Below are 21,878 nucleotides of genomic sequence, written 5' to 3' on the forward strand. Positions count from 1 at the left end.
TGATCTCAAAATAAAATAAAATAAAATGGTATTTGTCACATAGTGGTCACAAAACAACAGGTGTAGACTTTACAGTAAAATGCTTACTTACAAGCCCATAACCAACAATGCAGTCTTAAGAAAAATAAGTGTTAAGAAGTTAAAAAACAATACAAAAAAGTAGAGTACAAAAAAATAAGAAAATAATAAATAATTAAAGAGTAACAATAAAATAACAGTAACGAGGCTATTTACAGGGGGTACCGGTACAGAGTCAATGTGCGGGGGGGGCACAGATTAGTTGAGGTAATAGAGGTGATATGTACATAGAGGTAAAGTGACTATGCATAGATAATAAACAAAGAGCGGCAGCAGCGTAAAAATGGGGGGGGGGTGGTCAATGCAAATAGTCTGGGTAGCCATTTGATTAGCTGTTCAGAAGTCTTGTGGCTTGGGGATAGAAGCTGTTAAGTAGCCCTTTGGACCTAGACTTGGCGCTCCGGTACTGCTTGCCGTGCGGTACCAGAGAGAACAGTCTATGACTAGGGTGGCTGGAGTCTTTGGCAATTTTTAGGGCCTTCCTCTGACACCGCCTGGTATAGAGGGCCTGGATGGCGGGAAGCTTGGCCCCAGTGATGTACTAGGCCGTACGCACTACTCTCTGTAGTGCCTTGCGGTCGGAGGCCAAGCAGTTGCCGTACCAGGTGGTGATGCAACCAGTCAAAATGATGTCGATGGTGCAGATGTAGAACTTTTTGAGGATCTGAGGACCCATGCCAAATATTTTCAGTCTCCTGAGGGAGAATAGGCATTGTCGTTCCCTGTTCACAACTGTCTTGGTGTATTTGTACCATGATAGTTAGTTGGTGATGTGGACACCAAGGAACTTGAAGCTTTCAACCTGGTCCACTACAGCCCTGTTGATGAGAATGGGGGCGTGCTCGGCCTTTCTTTTCCTGTGGTCCACAATCATCTCCTTTGTCTTGATCACATTGAGGGAGAGGTTGTTATCCTGGCACCACATGTCAGGTCTCTGACCTCCTCCCTATAGGCTGTCTTATCATTGTCGTTGATCAGGCCTAACATTGTGTCGTCGACAATCTTAATGATGGTGTTGGAGTCGTGCTTGGCTATGCAGTAATGGGTGAACAGATAATACAGGAGAGGACCGGTGTTTAGTCCCAGAGTCCTTAGCTTAGTGATGAGCTTTGAGGGCACTATGGTGTTGAACGCTCAGCTGTAGTCAATGAATAGCATTCTCACGTAGGTGTTACTTTTGTCCAGATGGGAAAGGGCAGAGTGGAGTGCAATAGAGATTGCGTCATCTGTGGATCTGTTGGGGCAGTATGCAAATTGGAGTAGGTCTAGTGTTTCTGGGATAATGATGTTGAAGTAAGCCATGACCAGCCTTTCAAAGCACTTCATGGCTACAGACGTGAGTGCTCCGGGTCTGTAGTCATTTAGGCAGGTTACCTTGATGTTCCTAGGCACAGGGACTATGGTGGTCTGCTTGAAACATGTTGGTATTACAGACTCGGTCAGGGACAGGAGAAAATGTCAGTGAGGACACTTGCCAGTTGGCCAGTGCATGCTCGGAGTACATATCCTGGTAATCCATCTGGCCCTGCGGCCTTGTGAATGTTGACCTGTTTAATGGTCTTACTCACATCGGCTACGGAGAGCGTAGCTGGTGCTCTCATGCATGCTTCAGTGTTGCTTGCCTCGAAGCGCGCATAGAAGTCATTTAGCTGGGCAGCTCACGGCTGTGCTTCCCTTTGCGGTCTGTAATAGTTTGCAAGCCCTGCCACATCCGACGAGTGTCGGAGCCGGTGTAGTAGGATTCAATCTCAGTCCTGTATTGACTCTGTGCCTGTTTGTCGGAGGGCGTAGCAGGATTTCTTATAAGCGTCTGGGTTAGAGTTCCACTCCTTGACAGCGGCAGCTCTACCCTTTAGCTCAGTGCGGATGTTGCCTGTAATCCATGGCTTCTGGTATGTACGTACGGTCACTGTGGGCATGACGTCATCAATACACTTATTGATGAAGCCAGTGACTGATGTGGTGTACTCCTCAATGCCATTTTTTATTTTACCTTTTTTTAACTATTTAACAAAGAACAAATTCTTATTTTCAACGACGGCCTAGGAACAGTGGGTTAACTGCCCTTTTCAGGGGCAGATCAACAGATTTTTACCTTGTCAGCTCGGGGATTCCATCTTGCAACCACTAGGCTATCCTGCTGCCCCAGAATCCCGGAACATATTCCAGTCTGTGCTAGCAAAACAGTCCTGTAGCTTAGCATCTGCGTCATCTGGTTGGGCATGTAACATGCTGGTAGAAATGAGGTGAAACGGATTTAAGTTTGCCTGCATTAAAGTCCCCGGCCACTAGGAGTGCCGTCTCTGGATGAGCATTTTTTTGTTTGCTTATGGCCTTATACAGCTCATTGGGTGCGGTCTTAGTGCCAGCATTGGTTTGTGATGGTAAATAGACGGCAACGAATAATATAAATGAGAACTCTCTTGGTAGATAGTGTGGTCTACAGCTTATCATGAGATACTCTACCTCAGGCGAGTAAAACCTTGAGACTTCCTTAATATTAGATTTCGTGCACCAGCTGTTATTGACAAATAGACACAGACTGCCACCCATTCAGAGATGACAGACAGCTGTTCTATCTTGCCGATGCATGGAAAACCTAGCCAGCTGTATGTTATCCATGTTGTCGTTCTGCCATGACTCGGTGAAACATAAGATTTTACAGTTTTTAATGTCCAGTTAGTAGGATAGTCTTGATCGGAGCTTATTCAGTTTATTAGGCACCTCAACCTACGTCCCCTATATCTCTGTCTCTTCTTCATGCGAATGATGGGTATTTGGGCCTTGTCTGGTGTCTGAAGTAAATCCTTTGCGTCAGACTCGTTAAAGAAAAAATATTTGTCCAATACAATGTGAGTAATTGCTGTTTTGATATCCAGAAGTTATTTTTGGTTATAAGAGATGGTGGCAGAAACATTATGTACAAAATAATTTACAAATAACGCGAAAAAACACACAATAGCACAATTGGTTAGGAGCCCGTGAAACAGCAGCAATCCCCTCCGGCACCATTATCTCCATTGGTTACCTGTTCCTCAAAGAATTGATTATAAAATTCTCCTCCTCATCAACAAACCCCTAAATGGCATCAGGGACCCGCCTCCCTGTCAGATCTACTCTCCCCCTATGAACCTCCATGCACCCTATGTTCAAGCCACGTCAAATTCCTTCATGCCCCCAGGACCAGGCTCATCACAATGGGGGACCGTGCCTTTTCCTCTCTCACACCATACCTATGGAACTCCCTTCCAGATAATTTCAGGGTTGTTCAGACTGTTGGAGCTTTTAAAGCAGGCCTTAAGACTCATGTCTATCAGCTAGCCTACCATTCCTCCTCGACTTCAATTGTTGCTTTCATTATATGGTTAGATATTACTATGTATTTTTTTTACAATTTTTCTATTTTTCTATTTTATTTTAGGAATCCAAAAAGCTACCGCTAAACTTTGTTCAAACAAGTCAAACTATGTTTCTATTTAATCTTCAGGTACCCTAAAATGTCAATAAACTATAATATTTCATACAGAAAGAAGTATGTTCAATAGAAAAGTAAAATTAGCAAGTGCGCGCCCACAGACTGATTTTTCACTGTGACTCTTTGTACCAAAACTCCAAATTCTTCCTTGTTTTTGAAGAAACAAGCCTGAAACCTTGAACAAAGACTGTTGACATCTAGTGGACGCCATATTAATTGCAATCTGGGAGCTGGAAATGCATAGGACCCATAGCTTTCCATTATAAGAGCCTGGGACCTAAATAAAAAAATTCAGGTTGGTTTTTCTTTAGACTTTCTCCTACCATATCAATTGTGTTATAGTCTCATACATTAGTTAAACATTTCTACAAACTTCAAAGTGTTTTCTATCCAATGCTACCAATTATATGCATATCCTGGCTTCTGGGCCTGAGTAACAGGCAGTTTACTTTGGGCACTTCAGTCAGGTGGAAATTCTGAAAAATAGACCCTAGTTTATTTGTCATATGCACAGGATACAAATAGTACACAGTATAATGAAATGCTTACTTGCAGGTTCACCTATCAACAATGGGACAGTAATAACAATAGGAATAAGCATGCAAATGGAATATAAATATAGTACAATTAGCAGAAATATAAATTCATGAAAGGCACAAACAATTTACAGTATGATATTTACATGTGCTGGGGAGGGTGAGCACGGAGAGAAAAGTGTTGAATTATGCAGTAAGTTTGTGCCATAATTATATAAGTCCAAAAGCCGTAGTCATGGTTTGTGGGTTTGTGCATATAAAATCAAATCAAATTATATTTGTCACGTGTGCTGAATACAACAACTGTAGACTTTACCGTGAAATGCTTACTTACAAGCCCTTTCCCAACAAAACAGTTAAAACAAATAAATAGATCAAAAGAAAATAGTAACACAATATAATATCACAATAAAATAACAATAACAGGCTATATACAAGCTATATTCAACGAGTACTAGTACCGAGTCAGTGTACTGGGGTACAAGATAGTTGGGGTGATTGATTAAGGGTAATATGTACATGTAGGTTTGGTTAGGTGATTGATTGAAGTATTATCTACATGTAGGTAGGTGGTGAAAAGCAGAAAGCCTGGGTAGCTGTTTAATGAACTGTTCAGCAGTCTCATAGCTTGGTGGTAGAGCTGTTCAGGAGCCTTTTGGTCCCGGACTTGGCACTCTGGTACGCTTGCCGTGCGGTAGCAGAAAAAACAGACTGTGTGGGCATGTGAGTGGATGTGTGAGCGAGTGCATGTCTGCTAAGGTGTGAAAAGTCCATGCAAATAAATTGTTGGTGTAGAGGTGGTCGTCCTGGTTCACATGTTCAGCAGTCTGATAGCATGAGGGTAAAGGTTGTCTCTGAGCCCCGAGACTCGATGCTCCGATACCGTCTGCCAAACAGTAAAGGCGTGAACAGTCTGTGGCTGGGTATGTGGGGTCCTTAATGATGTTACGTGCCTTCTTCAGGCACCGCTTGAAGTTAATGTACTTTACGGGTGGGAGCACAGCACCAGTGATGGACAGGGATGTCTTCACCACCTGTTGAAGGTCCTTGTGGTCGAGAGTGGAGCAGTTTCCATTCCAGGTTGTGATGCATCCGGTCAAGACGCTCTCAATGGTGCAGCAGTAGAAGTTGGAGAGTATCCAGGGGGACATGCCAGATTTTTGCATCTGCCTTTGGAAGTAGAGGCGTTGTTGCTCCTTCTTGACTAGAGTGATGCTGTTGTGTGTCCATGTCAGGTTCTCTGTGATTTGGACGCAGAGGAACTTGAAGTCACTGACTCTCTCCACAGCAGTCCCATCGATGTGGATTGGGCATATCCTTCTCCCTGCTTCCTGAAGTTGACAATCACCTCTTTCTTTTTGCTGATATTGAAGGATAGGTTGTTGTCCTGGCACCGCACTGCTAGGTCTCTTACCTCTTCCCTTGTCACATCACTGTTGTTGATCAGGCCTACAACTGTGGTGTCATCTGAAAACTTGGTGATGGAGTTGGTGTCGTGCCTGGCCCCGTGTTAAGAGTCAGTGTAGTGAAGGTATTTTTGAGAGTCAGTGTAGTGGAGGAGTTGTTGCCAATCCTCAGTTGTTGTAGCCTGTGGTCTGCCTGTCAGGAAGTCCAGTATCCAGTTGCAAAGGATGGAGTCTAGACCTAGGGCCCGTGCTTGGAGGGAACAATGGTATTGAATGCGAAACTATAGTTAATGAACAGCATTCTCACATAGGTGTTCCTCTTGTCCAGGTGTGATAGAGCAGTATGGATTGCAATGGAGATGGCATCTTGAGTGGATCTGTTGGAGTGTTAAGCAAATTGGAGTGGGTCTAGTGTGTCTGGCATGCTGGCCTTGATGTGTGCCAGCCTTTCAAAGGACTTTATGATGACAGGGGTGAGTGCAACGGGGTCATTTAGGCATGTCAGCTTGGTTTTCTTGGGCACTGGAATGATTGTGGTCTTCTAATTGTTTCTATAGAGAAGACCAATTAAGTGATGGTCAGCCATGAATGTTTTTGGCCAAATGTCTGTGTTAAGCATTGACCTAGATTATACATATCAAATTCGGGACTGATGGCCACCACTCACGACCAACTACCAGCAACTGTATGGAAACAAGGAGCAGAGATTTTGACCTATGATTGTCAATCCTGTGTGTCACCAAGGTATCACACCCACAGTATCTGGAATGAAATAGCCCTATCAGGAATAATAACTATCAGGATGATGCTCAAGATGCTTCCCATATATCAACATTCACAACGGATAGAGAAACCAGGGGCTCACTCTCAAAAAGGACAGGAAGAAAAATGTGCTCACACTTTCAGCCAAAGTTAACTTCATGCAACACTTCCGTTTTGATGGGAAGTGCATCTCCCCAGGGAAGGAGCCAACCATCAAGATGCCACAAAATAAAGTTAATGAAGCAATACGTTTGAAATGAATTGGGTTTTTAGTTTAGGGGCAGATAAACAATTATCACTGTGATTACTATTTCGACTACTGGGGGAAAGGGACCCAAGTCACGATAACTTCTGGTAAGTAGCCTTAACATTCAGACCTAAAAAAGTTATTTCATTATTGACACATAACTAGTGACTATTAAGGTTATTTTGACTGATTTTGTACGAAGTATTGGTCAGACCATTCACTGTGACAACTACTTTGACTACTGGGGGAAAGGGACCATGGTGACCGTGTCCACAGGTAAAACAAAAACATATTCTGTTTATTTTTGCATTATTATTGAGGTTGGACTTTGAGTTAAAAGTCCCTCTCTCCTAAAGGCTGGAAATATGTATTTTTGGTCTTCACTTGCGGTAGTTTTTGTGCGTTGCACGTATTGAAAGTTTGCACTGTGACCATGCTTTTGACTACTGGGGGAAAGGCACAATGGTTACCGTTTCATCAGGTAAGAAAAAGTATTATCATTTCATCAAATGTGTCAGTGATCATTCGAAAAGTCAAATACATGTCGTTTTTTTACAACCCGATTCTAGGCTTCATTTTGTCAATTTGCTAAATTGAATTGAGGATCAAAAACAGTAACGGTAGGCCTACTCTATAACAAAGGCATATTCATAATCTGGACAAATACAACGGAAATTCATTGATGTGATTTTAAAACAAACCTTTAAAAAGTATGACATGGACAATATTAAATATCGAAATACATTGGCACAGGTTTTTGTGCATAGCCTGTATTGGTTATTTGCACTGTGACTACGGTTTTGACTACTGGGGGAAAGGGACAATGGTTACAGTTTCATCAGGTGAGACTTTCAAATGAAAATGTCGTAATCTTACAAATACATTTTGAAGCCTTTTATATTTTTCTGTTTTAGGTTATTAAATTAAAGGTTTAAGGTTACCTTTAATCTGCAATGGAATTAAGATACATGTCTATAATGAAGCCTATTTGAAGTAAAGTGTGCCAAACAAACTTAAAGTAAAACATCATAACCTAACATTACAGTAAACGTAAATATCAGAAAGTGTACAAAATACTTGCGTTCCTTTTGCGCTCTTTGGTTAAGAATGGGAATAAGAGGGTATAGAACCTGGGGAGAATGCTTTTTATACCACTTGTTAAGGTAATTAAACACAGTGCTACGCTGCTTTTGACTACTGGGGTCAGGGTACAATAGTAACCGTTTCATTAGGTAAGAATCTCATTTTGGTTGATGCAAGGCATAGTTCATAGTGGAAAATGATCGCTTAAATATAAGGACAAATATTTAATAAATGAAAATGTTTATGTTTAATCAATCAAAAAATTATATAGCCTACAGTCCTAACTACCTGTCTTTTATCAGTGGATATTGTATTTTACGTTTTTGATAACACATTCAACTCAGTGTAACCTATGTGCATGTATTTGGAGTGAACAATATCCTACCCTAAGTCTGGTAATAAATCATCATGTATTAAACCTAGCCTACTAAATGAATGTTAAATAACCTGACGATGTAAAATAGAATAGGTCCTTAGAACTGTTAGAACTATTTTATTTGGTCAGTGTTGATTTATTTATGTATTTATTTTTTCATGGTGTATTCTATAAAACTGTTGGGCTTTATGGAGTATTTGTAACACATTATTTATCTTACAGCCTCATCAACTGCTCCGACTTTGTTCCCTCTTGCGCAATGTGGCTCCGGGACCGGAGATATGGTGACTCTGGGTTGCATTGCCACTGGCTTCACGCCTGCCTCCCTCACCTTCAAATGGAATGAACAAGGCGGAAATTCCCTGACTGATTTCGTTCAGTACCCTGCGGTCCAAACCAGTGGAAGCTACATGGGAGTCAGTCAACTCCGTGTAAAGAGAGCAGACTGGGACAGTAAAATCTTTGAATGCGCCGTGGAACATTCAGCTGGTTCAAAGACTGTACCATTGAAGAAACAAGGTAAGATGTATTTGTTTATCCATTTAATAACATATGTCACTAATAATAATAATAATATATTGTTGAGTTTAATGTATTTATATCAATGTAGCCTATTAATCTACTAATTTCGTAAAAACATAGCCTCTGTGATAATCATAATTTGCGGGTTATTTTATGTTTAGTTTTGTTGAAAGATACATTTTTAGAAATCTAAATATTGAAGACAATAAGCTTATGAAATCTGAATAAGACATACAATTTGCACATATTTTTGCTGGAAAATTACACTGCTGCAATTATGGACTATACAGCCTAGGCTACAATCATTTTGATGCCTACATATTACAACTGCTATCAACGCTCATGCAGTAAGTATAACACCTACATTTCCTGACACCTTAGGGCAAATTAAACAATAAATGCATTAAAACGTAGTCATTGCTAATTGCTGTTCACTGTAACAATCAACATTTGTGTCACTGTCACCCACTGTAGAATAAACCATTTAGGACAATTGTATAAACATTAATAGGTGTCAGTCTAGTTGTGGTGAATGTGCTATGGCACTAGGATGAGGGTTGGATGGAGTGGCTGTAGCTTGCCCCTTTAGTTGCTGACTATTTAAGCCATCTCCCCAAGAAGGCATGCTACAAACAATGTTGAGCTTTTTGCTTTCGTCTGCCAGCATAATTATTCTATGTCCACAGTCTAAGACTTTATATACTTTGATATACACTTTTTAAAAATGAAAGGATATTTACTTGAATAGTACCGATTCAAAGTTTGGTAACAGAATGACAGCACAAACCGTCATTCTGTTACACTGTTCTCCAAGTAAATGTGTTTTTGTAAGATTTTCTGTGGAAATTGTAAAAATGACTCCTTGTGGATAGAGTTGCATGGTTTGTTTAACTTTGCAATCTCTGATTTTTGTTTCAAAAACATTTTAGAAGTGAAAAATCGGAGTCTCACTATCACTCTGTTACCGTGAAATTTCCCATAAGCTGTTTAGCTGTTCTATTCATCTTTACTGCGCATTTGTAGCCTATGGCAGCTTCTGCAAATGTATGTTGTTTTCTCTCTGCTTCTGCATATATATATATATATATATATATGTGTGTATGTTTGTTTTTTAGTGGAATATCTGCAGCACCCGTCTCTTTACGTAATGACCCCCTCTAAAGAGGAGATGGCAGAAAATAAGACGGCTTCCTTCGCCTGCTTTGCCAATGACTTTTCACCCCGTACACACACAATCAAATGGATGAGGATGGAAAAAGGAATAGAAAAAGAAGTTGTATCTGATTTCAAGAGTTCTTGTGAGAGTGAGAAGAAGAGTGAGAAAACTCTGTACAGCACAACCAGCTATCTCAGGGTCAATGAGAGTGAGTGGAAGAGTGAAGAAGTTTCATTCACTTGCGTGTTTAAGAACAAAGCTGGAAATGTGAGGAGAACTGTGGGCTACACTTCATCAGATGGTGAGTAAAATACGTCAGATTATCTTCTCTTGGTATCTTATTAAAGGAGCTTCAAGAAGCAGGGATTTTGTGACAGAGCTCCAGGCCAGATTGAAAAGTTAGCAAATTTTTCTAATGAGCACTTAAAGGTTTATCTTAAATTCCATCAAAATAGCTCATGCATGAAAAAGGATTGATTGTGACCAGCCAACTGGAGGGAAAACAGAATAGCCTACATTGATCCAAAACATACAAACTGTTTACATTTGAATTGCTGTTGTCACAAACAGCTTGGTGAACATTCCTTACATCCTTTCTCAGCAGGTCCAGTCCATGCACATTCAGTGGTCATTAACATCATCCCGCCGTCTCTTGAGGATATGCTTATGAACAAAAAAGCTGAGCTTGTGTGCGATGTCAAAGAACTAGTTACTGGCTTCATGAGTGTCAAATGGGAAAATGACAATGGAAAGACCTTAACCAGCCGGATGGGTGTCACTGACAAAATTGCCATACTTGACATCACTTATGAGGACTGGAGCAATGGGACAGTATTTTACTGCGCTGTAGATCACTTGGAAAACCTGGGGTCCTTGGTAAAGAAACCCTACAAGAGGGAGACCGGTAAGACAAACTGCTTTGGTTTCCCTCTCACTTTTCTTTTTACTTCATTGGGATTTCATATTTACGATGTTTCAAAACCTATCAAACAGATGTCCAATTGGCCATCTTCTGGGAATTCAAAATTATGATAGGAGATTGTTTAGACTAGTGAAAAATGACTTTAATTGTCAGAATTGCAAGGAACCCAATGGAGCTGATAGCAATTTGATCTGATTAAATCAGATGATGACTGACTGCAAAATGACAAAATGCTTGTATATGATGGGTCCCTTTGGTCTCTCAAGACGAAACTCCTGTGAGGGAAGACATTGTTTGGTTGGCTTAATATAGGCAGCATTTAGCAAAATGTAAATTGTTTGCCAAGTACTTGCATGGAGAGAAGCCCTGACTGTTCTCTCGTGCTTCCAGGAGGAGATCCACAGCGTCCATCTGTCTTTCTGCTGGCCCCAGCAGAAAAAACTAGTGATAATACGGTGACCCTGACTTGCTACGTCAAAGACTTCTACCCCAAGGAAGTTTTAGTGGCTTGGCTTATTGATGATGAGCCGGTGGAGAGAACGAGCAGTTCAGCATTGTACCAATTCAACACCACTAGCCAGATTCAATCAGGAAGGACCTACTCTGTCTACAGTCAGCTCACATTTAGCAATGACTTGTGGAAGAACAAAGAAGTGGTGTATAGCTGTGTAGTTTACCACGAAAGCATGATCAAGTCCACAAAAATTCTTATGAGAACCATTGACAGAACCTCAAACCAACCCAACCTAGTTAACCTCAGCTTGAATGTGCCTCAGTGCTGCAAGGCCCAGTAGAGGTTGTGTTGTGTTTTGTTGATGTGTGTTGCTGCGTGTTACCTCTGCTGTTTGTGTCAGTGACATAACATGTTGTGTGTCTTTTAAGTGCAGAATCAAAATAAAAATAAAAACTTTAAATCATTAATCCTGTTTATGTACTGTATGTCATGCAGTTCCTACTCATGTCTGTCCCATCTCCCCACTTTTGTGCAAAGCTTCAGTATCTCTGTTTGGGGAAAATGTCAACTCTCACACTACTAGAACTAATGATAAAGTGACAATACAAGTCAAGCAAAGTATTGATGCTTTACATTTGCAATCAGGTCACAATTATCATGCAATATATCTGTAATACAGTAATGGTGGACACTGAATAATGTATTAGTATAAAGCTTATTTTGCACACTGAGCTATAGTCTTGTACACAATAGAGAAGTGATATACACTTACATTGATAAAATGTTCCCCTGATGACAGGAATGAACTATGGAAGTGTAGCTCTAGCATTAGCCACCCAGTTATCTGCTGTTTCAGATATTCTCCTCATGTCTTTGGTGTAATCAGATGTAGTGCATTGAACTTAATCAGGTGTTCCTGTCTTCTTGCTGTTTGGCTTTGTGTGCTTCTGTTCCCTCTACTGGGTTTCACCTATAGAAATGCTATATGTCTGTTCTATTGATTCAAAGTCTACCACCATGGGTTTGAAAATGGATGAGATATGACTAGGGTTCGTTCACAAGAAGCAAGCCAAGCCAAGTAGAAGTTGGAAGTCCCCATTAATCGGCAAGTGTGCCGTTTGGCCAAAGCAAGTCAGGGTCACCTTCACTGCTGGTTTGATATCCTCATGTTTTAGATTTTTAATGTGTTGTATTCGTTAAGTAATAACTCAGTAATTGATGAAAGGTCATAGGGGGTGAGGCAGAAAAAAACATACTCAAGTCCAATAGACAAAGCATGCTTTAGATTTTTTTCTCAAGTCCTACCAAATATCACAGTATTATCTATGACTGATACTGGAGACAGTATTATCTATGACTGATGCCGGAGATAGTATTATCTATGACTGATACCGGAGACAGTATTATATATGACTAATACCGGAGACAGTATTTTCTATGATTGATACCGGAGACAGTATTATCTATGATTGATACCGGAGACAGTATTATCTATGACTAATACCGGAGACAGTATTATCTATGACTGATACCGGAGACAGTATTATCTATGATTGATACCGGAGACAGTATTATCTATGATTGATACCGGAGACAGTATTATCTATGACTGATACCGGAGACAGTATTATCTATGACTGATACCGGAGACAGTATTATCTATGACTGATACCGGAGACAGCTGTACTATGCATGGTTTCCCATAAAACAGTTCAAAGTATACCCATTCCAACAGTTTGACACGTATTGATAGCCCCTTTAGATCTGCAATGAACAGTAAGAGTAGGCTACATGCAATACGGTGAAAACTCCCCCTTGTTAACAATATGGCTGGAGCTATGGTGGAACTAAGATCTATAACAAATACTTTCAGATTTCTTAGGAGCCATCAAGAAGTGTCCAGAAGTTGGGGTTTGTGATTGGGTTTCAGACTGGGCACCAGAGTAGAGGGACCATTTTGACTGCCTACTGACACTGTTCTTATATCCATATGCAGAGTGTCTCGTGTTGACTGACTGTCCATGCAGCAACACCATGGAAACCGACAGGGACAGCATGGGAAAAACAGCCTTCACCTTCATCATACTCTTCCTCATAACTCTGCTGTATGGCGTTGGAGCAACTGCCATCAAGGTAATACCTTGTTGGGAATCTGGGGTTTTTACTAAATGGGATAAGTTTTTGTCAGATTTGACTTTTTGTAGCAGGTTAGGGGAAAGGGGGATACCTAGTCAGTTGTCTTGCACATTTAACCCAACCCCTCTGAATCAGAGAGGTGTAGGGGGCTGCCATAATCAACACATCTTCAGAGCTGAGGGAGATGTGGGTTAACTGCCTTGCTCAGGGGCAGAACAACAGATTTGTACCTTGTCAGCTCAGGGACTCGAACCAGCAACCTTTCGGTTACTGACCCAATGCTCTAACCACTAGGCTACCTGCTGCAACAGGTTAGGAGAATTAACGTAGCAGGTTAGGATAATTAGGTTAAGGTTAGGAAAGAGGTTAGGGTTAGCTAAAATGCAAAAATAAAGTTAACTTGACAAAAGCTGTATCCCTTCTAGCCATGACCATAGTGTGGGAAGAGTAATGTGAAAGGAAGACATTTGGGTTTTGAAAGTTCCATAGACTGTATGGATCCACATTCAAACAAACAATCCATGTATACGTGGTAGAACTTTCAGTAGCAACATGAACAGATTCTAGCAAGATAAGAATGTACACATAGGCCTATTTTGTGTGTTGCAATTCTCTGCAAGAGGCATACTAGTGAGAGAGAATAAGCTAAATATATTATATATAACTTACATTATAACTATATTATTATATAGGCCTAATAGTTATATTATATATAAGTATAGTTAATTACACAAGTCATTTCTTTGAAGTGTCAGCTAATACAAATAATAATTGCATCTAAATAGATGTCACAATTATTGTAAGTAATTTAAGTGAACAAATGTTTGCTTCTTATTTCAGGTGAAATGAAGAAACTGAGTTTGAAGTACTTGAAGAAGATATAACTTTTCATACTTACAATATATGAATGGATACAATATATGTAACTGTTCTCCTGCTTGTCTTTATTGTTGATTTTGTTTGAATAGTTCAACTGTAGAGGTTAGATTTGTAAATATTTCATTGTGCCTTTTTAAACTATTACGATAATAAAAGTGTAACTGAAGTGAACAGCAGTGTATTGTTCTTCCCTTAGCATTTCTCCATTTATTAGAAAGAAAATGCAGCTAGAATGATGCATTATAATGTATTATAAACATTGAAGAAACACATTTCTTATTTGCGGTTACATTAGTAGAAGTGTTTTAAAAGTTATTTTAGAACTGTGTGGCTGTTGTGATGTGTGGATGAATCTACAGTAAGTAATCTACATCTTATTTTTGCTGGATGCTGTTTGCATACTGGGTACTGCATGAACACATCTGGAATCAGTGGGCCTTGCTACACTTGGCATGCAAACTATTCAGAAATAGCTTGATGGGTTGTCAAGACAATGAAAATATAACACCAAGTGGAAAGAAGTTACATAACAGAAGTAAAGAAAATAACTCTTAATGTAAATAGCTCGGAAACATGCAAATGGCAACTGATTTCCTTAAACAGAACTAGACCTCACACCTGGCTTCTGATACACACGGTTGCTCAGCAACATGTTTCACTTCTGTTTTTTGGGATGCTTTTTTGGGACCAGGGTGTTACCCCACGCTTCTGTCTGCTGCATTCCCTGTTCGCTGAGGCATGTCCTGCTCTAACACCTGCGTTTCACAACCCTCCAACTCCACATCTGGCCACTACCATTACCAGTTCTCAGGGCCCAGCCAGCCAGCTCCCTAATAGGTCCATAGCGCCATCTAGGCTATGTTAAAAGTCATTACACTCAGCCCAGGCCTGGTTTTCATAGACTGGGTTACATAAAACTGCATAAAAAAAAGGTATGAAGAATTTGATTAAAAGTTTACAATCTGACTTTGGTTTACATCTTGTTAATCACCAAATCAGGAAAAATTGTAAAGTCAAAAAGTGGCCCTGAATTTTCCTCCTCCTTCCACTTTGTATTAGTGCAGCGGGTCATTCCTCCAAATATCACCCTGTATCCTCTCTGGGAGGAACTGGAGGGAGGATCGAAGGTGGGACTCCTCTGCATTCTGAGTGGATTCTACCCTGACAAGCTGAGTGTGGAGTGGCTGCTGGATGACAAAACTGCGACCACCTCTCCAGTCCAGCGGAAGCTGCAGAGTGTAGAAGGTGAGGAGAAAACTTTCAGCCTGAACAGCCAGCTGGAGCTGGACCAGGGCCAATGGACTCAAGGGTCAGAGGTCACATGCAAGGCCACCCACAATGCAGCACAAGGACCACCTCCAGGAACAACAGTCTCCAGGACCATTAGCATTTGCTCAGGTGGGTTTCAGTGACAGAACTGTGTATTAGGCCAGAGGATGGGTATTGAATATTGTACAATTGAAAGACATAGTAACAATCTAAATCTGACTTCTCCGTCTGTTTTGCTCTCAGCTTTTCCCTCGTCTACTCCATCCATCCACCTGGAGACCCCCAGGTTCAGGACAGTGATGACACAGACTGAGGTAACAGCTACATGTGTGGTCCACTCTGCGTATGACGCCAAAGTGGCCTGGCTTCTGGATGGAAAGGACCCAACCAGCAGGACCCCAGTGAACCAGGCCAGCAGCACAACTCAGAGCATCAGCAGTAACCTGACTCTTCCCTCAAGCCAATGGAAAACCCTGAACACAATAACATGCAGAGCTGAACATCGCTGCTTCAACCGCACACAGAGGACCAGCAATGTTAAAGGTTAGAATGTATCTATTTTCTCATATACTCAGAGATACTGCAGCAGCAAAGCTGCCATGTCTTTCAACAAGTCTACCACATAAAATAAATGTTGAGTATATTGTCATTAAGTCAGATGAATATTCCTTTCTCCTGTTGATCCCTCTCCTCTGTGTGTGTGCTCTCCAGGACCTGCAGTGAGCAGCACTCCCACAGTTCTGATCAGGAGGTCTCTCCCAGACTTACTGGATGGAGACAGTGCTGTGCTGGAGTGTGCCATCACACAACTCTCCTCCAGTGACATCTACGTCACCTTTCAGGCCAATGGGGTTGATTTCCCTGAGAAACAGTATGTTGATCTGCCTGCCTCCAAAGACCACCATTCACTCACCAGACGGTTCTCTATACCCACATCACACTGGAAGAAAGACAACACTTTCACCTGTAAAGTGAACCAAGGCTACTCCAACAGCTGGGTGTCTAACTCCACAGGAACACTTTTTGGTGGGTGAACTTCTCTCGTCGTTACCTTATGATACCATTTCAATCTTTTATGTAATTAGGCCTACCAACATGAAATTAAGTTTCCATTGTTTGTTGTATAGTCTTAATTTAGCACTCCATAGGTCTAAAGTTGAAAAGTGTTTGTGTTGTTTCCAGGTGAACCGTCCATGGAACTCCTTCTAGTCCCCAATGAGGAGCTGTCAGGCTCAGGGACCCAGAAACTCATGTGTTCTGGGCGGGGCTTCAACCCTCAGATCAAGTGGCTGTCTGGATCTAATCAGAGGTCTGCAGCAGACAATGAGAGAAGGATGAGGGAAGACGGACATGTGGCAGTAACCAGTCATATCACAGTAACACAGCAGGAGTGGAATGAGGGGAAGGACTTCATCTGTGAGGTCATAGACAAAGATCTTCAGAAAACTGTCAGGAAGAGCACCAGTTTATGCACAGGTAATTTGTAAACTTACAGAAGCCCCTTACCTGTTTAAAGTGTTGCTTCAAAGTCATAAATCATAACCTAATTACCTTGGAGTATATAAAAACTATTATTTGATTTTATCTCCACACTCATCTGTTTTGCTCTCAGCTTTTCCCTCGTCTACTCCATCCATCCACCTGGAGACCCCCAGGTTCAGGACAGTGATGACACAGACTGAGGTAACAGCTACATGTGTGGTCCACTCTGCGTATGACGCCAAAGTGTCCTGGCTTCTGGATGGAAAAGACCCAACCAGCAGGACCCCAGTGAACCAGGCCAGCAGCACAACTCAGAGCATCAGCAGTAACCTGACTCTTCCCTCAAGCCAATGGAAAACCCTGAACACAATAACATGCAGAGCTGAACATCGCTGCTTCAACCGCACACAGAGGACCAGCAATGTTAAAGGTTAGAATGTATCTATTTTCTCATATACTCAGAGATACTGCAGCAGCAAAGCTGCCATGTCTTTCAACAAGTCTACCACATAAAATAAACGTTGAGTATATTGTCATTAAGTCAGATGAATATTCCTTTCTCCTGTTGATCCCTCTCCTCTGTGTGTGTGCTCTCCAGGACCTGCAGTGAGCAGCACTCCCACAGTTCTGATCAGGAGGTCTCTCCCAGACTTACTGGATGGAGACAGTGCTGTGCTGGAGTGTGCCATCACACAACTCTCCTCCAGTGACATCTACGTCACCTTTCAGGCCAATGGGGTTGATTTCCCTGAGAAACAGTATGTTGATCTGCCTGCCTCCAAAGACCACCATTCACTCACCAGACGGTTCTCTATACCCACATCACACTGGAAGAAAGACAACACTTTCACCTGTAAAGTGAACCAAGGCTACTCCAACAGCTGGGTGTCTAACTCCACAGGAACACTTTTTGGTGGGTGAACTTCTCTCGTCGTTACCTTATGATACCATTTCAATCTTTTATGTAATTAGGCCTACCAACATGAAATTAAGTTTCCATTGTTTGTTGTATAGTCTTAATTTAGCACTCCATAGGTCTAAAGTTGAAAAGTGTTTGTGTTGTTTCCAGGTGAACCGTCCATGGAACTTTTTCTAGTCCCCAATGAGGAGCTGTCAGGCTCAGGGACCCAGAAACTCATGTGTTCTGGGCGGGGCTTCAACCCTCAGATCAAGTGGCTGTCTGGATCTAATCAGAGGTCTGCAGCAGACAATGAGAGAAGGATGAGGGAAGACGGACATGTGGCAGTAACCAGTCATATCACAGTAACACAGCAGGAGTGGAATGAGGGGAAGGACTTCATCTGTGAGGTCATAGACAAAGATCTTCAGAAAACTGTCAGGAAGAGCACCAGTTTATGCACAGGTAATTTGTAAACTTACAGAAGCCCCTTACCTGTTTAAAGTGTTGCTTCAAAGTCATAAATCATAACCTAATTACCTTGGAGTATATAAAAACTATTATTTGATTTTATCTCCACACTCATCTGTTTTGCTCTCAGCTTTTCCCTCGTCTACTCCATCCCTCCACCTGGAGACCCCCAGATTCATGACAGTGATGACACAGACTGAGGTAACAGCTACATGTGTGGTCCACTCTGCGTATGACGCCAAAGTGTCCTGGCTTCTGGATGGAAAAGACCCAACCAGCAGGACCCCAGTGAACCAGGCCAGCAGCACAACTCAGAGCATCAGCAGTAACCTGACTCTTCCCTCAAGCCAATGGAAAACCCTGAACACAATAACATGCAGAGCTGAACATCGCTGCTTCAACCGCACACAGAGGACCAGCAATGTTAAAGGTTAGAATGTATCTATTTTCTCATATACTCAGAGATACTGCAGCAGCAAAGCTGCCATGTCTTTCAACAAGTCTACCACATAAAATAAATGTTTAGTATATTGTCATTAAGTCAGATGAATATTCCTTTCTCCTGTTGATCCCTCTCCTCTGTGTGTGTGTTCTCCAGGACCTGCAGTGAGCAGCACTCCCACAGTTTTGATCAGGAGGTCTCTCCCAGACTTACTGGATGGAGACAGTGCTGTGCTGGAGTGTGCCATCACACAACTCTCCTCCAGTGACATCTACGTCACCTTTCAGGCCAATGGGGTTGATTTCCCTGAGAAACAGTATGTTGATCTGCCTGCCTCCAAAGACCACCATTCACTCACCAGACGGTTCTCTATACCCACATCACACTGGAAGAAAGACAACACTTTCACCTGTAAAGTGAACCAAGGCTACTCCAACAGCTGGGTGTCTAACTCCACAGGAACACTTTTTGGTGGGTGAACTTCTCTCGTCGTTACCTTATGATACCATTTCAATCTTTTATGTAATTAGGCCTACCAACATGAAATTAAGTTTCCATTGTTTGTTGTATAGTCTTAATTTAGCACTCCATAGGTCTAAAGTTGAAAAGTGTTTGTGTTGTTTCCAGGTGAACCGTCCATGGAACTTTTTCTAGTCCCCAATGAGGAGCTGTCAGGCTCAGGGACCCAGAAACTCATGTGTTCTGGGCGGGGCTTCAACCCTCAGATCAAGTGGCTGTCTGGATCTAATCAGAGGTCTGCAGCAGACAATGAGAGAAGGATGAGGGAAGACGGACATGTGGCAGTAACCAGTCATATCACAGTAACACAGCAGGAGTGGAATGAGGGGAAGGACTTCATCTGTGAGGTCATAGACAAAGATCTTCAGAAAACTGTCAGGAAGAGCACCAGTTTATGCACAGGTAATTTGTAAACTTACAGAAGCCCCTTACCTGTTTAAAGTGTTGCTTCAAAGTCATAAATCATAACCTAATTACCTTGGAGTATATAAAAACTATTATTTGATTTTATCTCCACACTCATCTGTTTTGCTCTCAGCTTTTCCCTCGTCTACTCCATCCCTCCACCTGGAGACCCCCAGATTCATGACAGTGATGACACAGACTGAGGTAACAGCTACATGTGTGGTCCACTCTGCGTATGACGCCAAAGTGTCCTGGCTTCTGGATGGAAAAGACCCAACCAGCAGGACCCCAGTGAACCAGGCCAGCAGCACAACTCAGAGCATCAGCAGTAACCTGACTCTTCCCTCAAGCCAATGGAAAACCCTGAACACAATAACATGCAGAGCTGAACATCGCTGCTTCAACCGCACACAGAGGACCAGCAATGTTAAAGGTTAGAATGTATCTATTTTCTCATATACTCAGAGATACTGCAGCAGCAAAGCTGCCATGTCTTTCAACAAGTCTACCACATAAAATAAACGTTTAGTATATTGTCATTAAGTCAGATGAATATTCCTTTCTCCTGTTGATCCCTCTCCTCTGTGTGTGTGTTCTCCAGGACCTGCAGTGAGCAGCACTCCCACAGTTCTGATCAGGAGGTCTCTCCCAGACTTACTGGATGGAGACAGTGCTGTGCTGGAGTGTGCCATCACACAACTCTCCTCCAGTGACCTCTACGTCACCTTTCAGGCCAATGGTGTTGATTTCCCTGAGAAACAGTATGTTGATCTGCCTGCCTCCAAAGACCACCATTCACTCACCAGACGGTTCTCTATACCCACATCACACTGGAAGAAAGACAACACTTTCACCTGTAAAGTGAACCAAGGCTACTCCAACAGCTGGGTGTCTAACTCCACAGGAACACTTTTTGGTGGGTGAACTTCTCTCGTCGTTACCTTATGATACCATTTCAATCTTTTATGTAATTAGGCCTACCAACATGAAATTAAGTTTCCATTGTTTGTTGTATAGTCTTAATTTAGCACTCCATAGGTCTAAAGTTGAAAAGTGTTTGTGTTGTTTCCAGGTGAACCGTCCATGGAACTTTTTCTAGTCCCCAATGAGGAGCTGTCAGGCTCAGGGACCCAGAAACTCATGTGTTCTGGGCGGGGCTTCAACCCTCAGATCAAGTGGCTGTCTGGATCTAATCAGAGGTCTGCAGCAGACAATGAGAGAAGGATGAGGGAAGACGGACATGTGGCAGTAACCAGTCATATCACAGTAACACAGCAGGAGTGGAATGAGGGGAAGGACTTCATCTGTGAGGTCATAGACAAAGATCTTCAGAAAACTGTCAGGAAGAGCACCAGTTTATGCACAGGTAGTTTGTAAACTTACAGAAGCCCCTTACCTGTTTAAAGTGTTGCTTCAAAGTCATAAATCATAACCTAATTACCTTGGAGTATATAAAAACTATTATTTGATTTTATCTCCACACTCATCTGTTTTGCTCTCAGCTTTTCCCTCGTCTACTCCATCCCTCCACCTGGAGACCCCCAGGTTCATGACAGTGATGACACAGACTGAGGTAACAGCTACATGTGTGGTCCACTCTGCGTATGACGCCAAAGTGTCCTGGCTTCTGGATGGAAAAGACCCAACCAGCAGGACCCCAGTGAACCAGGCCAGCAGCACAACTCAGAGCATCAGCAGTAACCTGACTCTTCCCTCAAGCCAATGGAAAACCCTGAACACAATAACATGCAGAGCTGAACATCGCTGCTTCAACCGCACACAGAGGACCAGCAATGTTAAAGGTTAGAATGTATCTATTTTCTCATATACTCAGAGATACTGCAGCAGCAAAGCTGCCATGTCTTTCAACAAGTCTACCACGTAAAATAAATGTTTAGTATATTGTCATTAAGTCAGATGAATATTCCTTTCTCCTGTTGATCCCTCTCCTCTGTGTGTGTGCTCTCCAGGACCTGCAGTGAGCAGCACTCCCACAGTTCTGATCAGGAGGTCTCTCCCAGACTTACTGGATGGAGACAGTGCTGTGCTGGAGTGTGCCATCACACAACTCTCCTCCAGTGACCTCTACGTCACCTTTCAGGCCAATGGTGTTGATTTCCCTGAGAAACAGTATGTTGATCTGCCTGCCTCCAAAGACCACCATTCACTCACCAGACGGTTCTCTATACCCACATCACACTGGAAGAAAGACAACACTTTCACCTGTAAAGTGAACCAAGGCTACTCCAACAGCTGGGTGTCTAACTCCACAGGAACACTTTTTGGTGGGTGAACTTCTCTCGTCGTTACCTTATGATACCATTTCAATCTTTTATGTAATTAGGCCTACCAACATGAAA

General features: G+C 42.1%; 1 protein-coding gene and 1 long non-coding RNA gene across 2 annotated transcripts in view; one reads left to right on the forward strand and one right to left on the reverse strand.

The window, feature by feature from the left end:
* LOC123741723 (uncharacterized) overlaps positions 1 to 6,780 on the reverse strand; it is a 149,265-nt gene extending 142,485 nt beyond the window's left edge. Inside the window, exon 1 of the long non-coding RNA XR_006769239.1 lies at positions 6,732 to 6,780. This is a non-coding gene — a long non-coding RNA (uncharacterized lncRNA). The remainder of the gene's footprint in view (positions 1 to 6,731) is intronic.
* The window catches only part of LOC106601675 (uncharacterized), a gene marked incomplete in the record, with an annotated part of 737,295 nt that overhangs the window by 709,110 nt on the left and 6,307 nt on the right, over positions 1 to 21,878 (forward strand). The window contains 17 exon segments of the mRNA XM_045715432.1: positions 6,733 to 6,780; positions 8,186 to 8,482; positions 15,092 to 15,430; positions 15,545 to 15,844; positions 16,013 to 16,327; positions 16,484 to 16,777; positions 16,914 to 17,213; positions 17,382 to 17,696; positions 17,853 to 18,146; positions 18,283 to 18,582; positions 18,751 to 19,065; positions 19,222 to 19,515; positions 19,652 to 19,951; positions 20,120 to 20,434; positions 20,591 to 20,884; positions 21,021 to 21,320; positions 21,489 to 21,803. Coding sequence (XP_045571388.1) covers positions 6,733 to 6,780; positions 8,186 to 8,482; positions 15,092 to 15,430; positions 15,545 to 15,844; positions 16,013 to 16,327; positions 16,484 to 16,777; positions 16,914 to 17,213; positions 17,382 to 17,696; positions 17,853 to 18,146; positions 18,283 to 18,582; positions 18,751 to 19,065; positions 19,222 to 19,515; positions 19,652 to 19,951; positions 20,120 to 20,434; positions 20,591 to 20,884; positions 21,021 to 21,320; positions 21,489 to 21,803 — 4,935 coding nt within the window.

The sequence above is a fragment of the Salmo salar genome, chromosome ssa03 (assembly GCF_905237065.1).
Source record: "Salmo salar chromosome ssa03, Ssal_v3.1, whole genome shotgun sequence".
NCBI lineage: Eukaryota > Metazoa > Chordata > Actinopteri > Salmoniformes > Salmonidae > Salmo > Salmo salar.